General features: G+C 43.5%; 1 protein-coding gene across 2 annotated transcripts in view; it reads right to left on the bottom strand.

Annotated features, from left to right (window-relative positions):
- Positions 1-417: 417 nt before the first annotated feature.
- Positions 418-6,419, bottom strand: part of LOC121573895 (poly [ADP-ribose] polymerase tankyrase-1) — a 128,268-nt gene continuing 122,266 nt past the window's right edge. For both annotated transcript variants that reach the window (XM_041886278.2, XM_041886279.2), the window contains 7 exons: positions 5,143-5,263; positions 4,747-4,844; positions 4,531-4,605; positions 4,271-4,376; positions 3,945-4,131; positions 3,519-3,675; positions 418-2,930 (listed from right to left, as the gene is read on the bottom strand). In XM_041886278.2, the coding sequence (XP_041742212.2) occupies positions 2,844-2,930; positions 3,519-3,675; positions 3,945-4,131; positions 4,271-4,376; positions 4,531-4,605; positions 4,747-4,844; positions 5,143-5,263 (831 nt within the window). In that variant the 3' untranslated portion in view covers positions 418-2,843. The remainder of the gene's footprint in view (positions 2,931-3,518; positions 3,676-3,944; positions 4,132-4,270; positions 4,377-4,530; positions 4,606-4,746; positions 4,845-5,142; positions 5,264-6,419) is intronic.

Raw genomic sequence — 6,419 nt, 5'->3', positions numbered from 1 at the left:
GTTTTGAATGGATAGATTGCTTGTTTTGATCGACTGATTTCTAATCGGCCTCCTGAATGAGAAGCTTGACATCTTTTCCTGCAGGTGATCGCTGAGGTAATGGTCAACTCTGTCCTCACAGCTATTCATCTCCCACACTTCACTGAAAACAAATTCCTGTCTATAGGAATGCATAGCACAGCCAGTACTGTTTCACAGTGGCAGTACATTTTTCCTCTGGACATTTCCATTAATGTCCTGTACAGTATCAGTATGTAGTGTTGGGTTTAAAGAAAAATAAGCTGTAGTCAATACAAGGCCATACTCCTCTAGCGGAACATTCAACTTCAACAAAAGCCATTCAGTCTAAAATTCTGACAAAACAATCTTCAGTGAACTACTTTAATTGTAAGAAAAGTAGCAAGGAAGAGGCATTGGTTGGATGTGAACAGTTATGTACTTTATTAATACTTCTTTACAACACTGTGGAGTATTACATTAGTCTCCAGATCAGCTGTGGTACATGATAGTCAGTGAAGGATCTTTTCAGCACCAGGAAAACAAAATACAATTGTGAAAAAAATACGATAAGAACTGTAGTAGGAAGTAAGTAAGAGGCAGCGAGGCTCTCTCCAGGTGTTGGTCTGAAGAAAAGAGTGGAGATTAAAGGAAAATTCCAGTCAAACTATCTTTTGGTATTTGCTTCTTTAGTCCACTGTTGCGAAACGCTTCATACTGGGCCACGTTCTGTATTTTGAAAGTTCTATATCTTGAAAACTTGATTGCTGACATGCAAAACATTTAGGAACTATCAACAGTAGAATAATGAAACAAATACCAAAATATAGTTTTTGACTGGTATTTTCCTTTAAGACCAGGGTTCAGTCCCAAATAGCACCCTATTCCCTATATAGTTAATTACTTTTGACCAGGGCCAGTAGGGCACTCGTCAAAAGTAGGGCACTGGTCAAAAGTAGTGCACTATATAGGGAATAGGGTGCCATTTGGGAATCACTCCAGGTTGTAAGAAATGGATGGGTTAACATCCAGGTCAAAGCGCAGGCAGTTCTGGAGGTGGTATCTGAAACAGCAGGGAAAGCACAGCACCACACCGGCAAGATGCAGAGAGAGCCCAGCTAGTGAGAGTAAGGACAGAGACACTGTCCTCCAATACAGACTACAGGATGTGGCATTCAAACCAGCCATTGCTTCTTCTGTCGCTTCAAACTGTTATTTCCCAGAGGATGGTTAACAAATCCAGTAGGAAGAAAGAAAAGTTATTGTTTACTTCTCAAAGAGGACACCGAGCAGAGGGATGAATGTGGCAGACTGACCAAGAAAGAGATCGGAAAAACAGCTGCAAACAGTTAGTCTTAAGAGCAACTTACTCAACTGAAAAATCCCTTACATCCCCACACATTTTTTTTTTAAGCATAGAAGTTCCACAAAACCCCCACTTAATTTACAGTACTAATACAGCCCACTCTTCATCTGTTAACAACATGGTGAGCTATAACAAAGGCATCATCTGCTACACACTCTACAATACCGGACATCTTTTTTTCAACGTTATTTTCAATAACTTAAAAATCATTCCCGTTTAAAAGTGCAAATCCATTAAAAGATGAGTTTGACTGGATGGGAAATGGTCATGAAAAGTCAGATGTTCAGTGTTTTCTTGTGCAAAGTAATGTTATAATAATAGTAATAAATGTCTCATAGCTTTCTTTACTTTCTCACTTAACTCAATTTCTGTCCCAATCTGAAACCTTTCTGAGGATATCCCAATTCCAGTAACAGAGAGGAATCCCCTAATGGTCCCAGAGAGGAATATCATATATCATCTCAACTTTAAAAAACAAAGGGGTCAAAAACCTCTAGGTCTGGTCCCCATTGTGACATGGTCCCATTATACACTTTACACATCATCTTTAAAAACAAAGTCCAAACAATTAAGTAAAACAATCATGGAAATATCACAAAATAATACAGAGCTAATAGGATAAATGAAGTGTAATGCTTTGATGAGCTAAAAAAAAAAAAGTGTGTGCTGGAACGGAAAGGGAGAGGTTATTGGTTGTTTTTTCAGTCACATGACCTGGGTCTGGGGTCTGTGTACAGCAGCTTCCCTTGCCAGGCTTGTTGAAGACACAGGACTGGGACTGAGGCTAGTATACTGCATACTAGTACATCCACCCTGATCTTTACCTACAAATCCCTGTCTGAGGGATAGGTAGAGGAGTCTCTGCCATGTTTCACTGGGGTAGCTATCACTCAGGTAAAGGCAGACTGGCAAGAGTCCTTATCTCTGAGCCTTACCGCTAACCAATGAGCTTTGAGTCCCCTATTTCTAACCATAACCACTAACCAATAAGCTTTGAGTCCCCACCTCTAACCTTAACCACTAACCAATGAGCTTTGAGTCCCCATGTCTGTCCTAACATAAACCTTATCCACTTGGTTCTCTCTATTTGGCCGTAACCAGTGACAACAATCACCAAGGGAAACCATGAGAGAGACCTGGGAGCATGGGCACTAGGGAGGCGACAACATGACTCTAGAGACGATTCCCAGTGAAGGCAACATTTTCAAGTAAACACTAAAGAAGGACGAGGGAAAAAATCAAAACAAAACATTTGGGAAAATAAATGGTTGTGGTTGTGAGGAACTAGTCATTTATAGTGAGTGAAATAGAAAAAAAAAGAGGAGGAAAGACATCTTTCCAGGGGTGTGGAGTTAATTTAAGGGGCTGAAGTTCGTCCCGGCTCTGCCCAGAATGTGCGAAGTAGTGTTTTGGGTAACAGTCTCTGTGGTTGGTTCTCTCCCAGTAAAGATGGGTGTGAGTTGGTCTGGTTGAGTCTGGACTAGGTCTTCTGTTCTGCTCCGGCTGTGGGGGAGGGTGTGCTCTCTGGCTTCAGGATCTGATACGTGATGAGGTACTCTGGGTATGCCTGAGGAATACAGTGGGACAGGACAGACAAGTTATTGTCATGGGTGTGTGTAGGCGTCCACATGCTTCCCATTCCAAACAGTTTGGAACAGTTTGTGTATATATTATGATGACATTTTGTGATGTTTTTGTTCGTTTTGGTCTTTGGCAAGGGTTTTTCCAGCTGTTCGTGCACACCCAAAAAATGATTGAGGCAAGCCGAAGTCTACACTAATTATGATTATTATTATTACACCCCTTCGTCAGTGATTGGTCAACAGTAGGGATTCTTCAACTAATCGTTTTCATGCACATTTTTTCACTTGAGAAATACTGCACCAAACATCTTAGTTAGATGTAAAATTGCGTGACTAAGATCTCCTCGGCAAAAACATAATTAATGACAGATTTCTTGAGTTATTTTAGATTAATTCGGACTATTCTATTCTACAGCGTCTCAATATGGACAAACAGTTCTATTGCCGCTTTTTTTCTCGTATTACAAGCAAAAGTATTTTAAGGGAGTATGCAAGCACACTCGTTCGGTTCGCCTAGCTGAGTTCGGTTAAGCGCCAGCCGAACTGAAGCATGCTGACACCTTTAGACTGACCTGTTCTCCTCTGTAGATGACATACTCTGCGTATGCCAGTCCGTTGACGCTTGGCCGGCCGATTACCGAGTGGTGTCCAGGGGGGGCATGGGCCATCTTCATGGCACTGAACTGGAGGAAGGACTTGCCCAGGGTCACTCTGCAGAACAACATCTGCCTGCAACACACAACAACCCAACACACAAACACCTGTAATAAACAACCTAACACACATCAGAATACTACACACAACTTGAATTCATTCATAACACACACACACACACACACACACACACACATCAGAACACCACATACAACGGCTTGCAATACACGTCACCACACAGACCATACGGATTATAATACCAGCATACACACAACAGCCTCTGCCTGCAGTACACAGACTACACATCACACATATTATTAAGGATTGTCTGGAGTGAGTCTGACCTGTGGCAGATGTAGCAGGAGCGGTCTTTGTGTGTGGGGCAGCCCGTGCCCCCTCCTATCCCATACACGTACTGGTTACTCTTGGAGGAGTTCTCTGCAAAATAGATGCCCGCTCCGAACATGCCTCCGATGTAGGCATGCCGCTCGTCAAAACCCTTATGTATGATAGCGTTGATGAATGGAGAACCTGACAGAGGAGAGGAAGAGAAGGAGAGGAAAGATCGATGTCAAAATCAACTAATTCAGCATAGACGTTATAACAGAGAACCCATTGTGTTTCTTCACCAGAAATGACAGGAAAGCCTGCAGAGGTACTGGTAACTTACCGTGGAAAAGCATGCGTTCGTTGTGATGGTTGTGGTTTTCATCAGCAATCTCTTTCTGTCTGTGTGAGTACCTCTCCCTCAACTTCTTATTCACCACCTTCTGGATCTACAGACAGACAGAGCACACACAGTCAGACTCATACACAGCTACAGAGACAACAGAACTACCCACATGCTAAAATCTTCCACAAAGAGGTGTTTATTGAGGACAAAAAAGGGATTTGGGGAGGTTGTCTCCTCTCCAGGTGCCTACGACTCACCTTTAGAATGTTGTACCTGCTGAAGACCCCACCTGCGTTGCCTCCGTCCCGGTGCTCTCGGATCGTACTTTGCAACTGCAAGCAGATACACACAGCTAGGGTCAGAAAGGGGAGAGTACTGCACAGGGCACCTATCATCAGTCTGAAGACAGATCTACTGGCCCCATCAGTGAATCAACAATGTTTCCATTCCAGATAATGATGTAGAGTACATACTTCCTCTTCTACAGACTGGAACTCCTTATCGTCAGTGGCCAGGTCTATGAGCACCGTACCCTGACTGGCACAGTGGAACGTCAGGTACGGGTTAGCACCTGGAGCAGTGGGATAATAACACAACAACAACAACAAATGAGAAACCACAGTAACAGCGCTATAGGCGATGTTCTATAAGTAGGAGGTTGTACTGAGAGACATCAGGTATGGGTTAGCAGCAGTGTCATCTGTTGTTTCATAAGAGGTTAAACAGTCCTCCTGAATAACATTGAACTCTTGTCAATAAGCCAGTGTGGCCAATAAGGCCGTTTTATAAGAAATCAATAAGGGATAAGATGAATGTAATATGGATATGATCCAGCAGGCAGTATCTTGGCTGAGCTCTGGCTCTCTGACCTTGCTGTCCTCCCAGGAGTCTCTCCACGCCTTTGACGAGTTTGTGGCGGTGACCGTAGGCGTTGATCCCAATCTCCTTCAGCTCCTCGTGGCCCATATCAGCCAGGACATCCAGCGAAATCTACACGGAAACAGAGCACATTCAGCCAACCAGAGCAGGGGCAGAGGACAGCCTGTCCTAAACACAGCCAATCATAATATCATAAGAACCAAGGGACACTAACAGTGCAGAGAACAGCAAGTCACCGTCTACTGCTAATGTGACATTTGGAATGACAAATCGGAACACTTAAAATTCCAATAAAATGTATATTTTGGATTTCTTTTCAATTTCATTTTGCTCTCATCTCTTATTAAAGTATAGTCGCTGGGCCCCTTCTTCTAGCCCTTTTTGCAGCCTACCATGACCCATATGTACCAAGATATGAGTCAGGTTTAGAGCTCTCTCTCTCTCTCAGTGGAAACCCTCAGTCATCCAGCCAGTGCAGTGAGTTGTGTAAAATCACTCCACCCAATGAGGGGATAAACTTAGCCAGTGAAGGAGGAGAAGAGAGGGATTTAAAATGGGTGACTCACTACTAAACTGCATGTTCACTGATCAACCACACTGGAGAATCCTTATTCACAGCAGCATACAACATCATCATCATCCAGCCCACTCAAAACACACACCTTCAGATATGGACAAATAAACAAACGCTCACACGATCATAGAGAGAGTATAACGTTGAGACTGTATGTAGAGGCTGTGGTGTGAGCATGGGGTGTGTTAGTGACTGAGTGTGGGGGACCCTTCATTTTTTATTCACTGAGCAAATATCCCCTGAATTATCTTTCTCTCTCTCACACTCCCAATCTCAAAGAGCCTCATCCTTGGCTATCCTTCACACGTATGACAGGTCTGTCACACACTGGCCACCAGGGCGGTGGCCCTGTCTAATCAATCAGGAAAAGGAACCACCCACATATGTGACTAGGATACAGATGTAATAATGGTAAGGAACAAATATGGTACGAGAACAAATGACTTCACATACATCTCATAAGCTCCTCCCACATCCGAATGACTGAAACATTCTCCTTTAGCAGTGACTCCCCCCCACCCCCTCCTTCATGTTACTTCTCTCTAGCTCTTTCCTAGCCAGGCTACTCTGATTCTGAACAGGAAGGTTAAATCAGGTCTGATTTGCTCTCCTCTCCAGACCTCCTCCCTCTGCTCCTCGCTGTAGGGACTCATCTGCTCATCTATGTGTAAATGACAGCCCTCTCTGTCCCAG

The sequence above is a fragment of the Coregonus clupeaformis genome, chromosome 9 (assembly GCF_020615455.1).
Source record: "Coregonus clupeaformis isolate EN_2021a chromosome 9, ASM2061545v1, whole genome shotgun sequence".
In the NCBI taxonomy this organism is placed as follows: domain Eukaryota; kingdom Metazoa; phylum Chordata; class Actinopteri; order Salmoniformes; family Salmonidae; genus Coregonus; species Coregonus clupeaformis.
The sequence above is the reverse complement of the archived record's forward strand: the minus strand, read 5'-3'. Positions and strand labels throughout refer to the sequence as shown.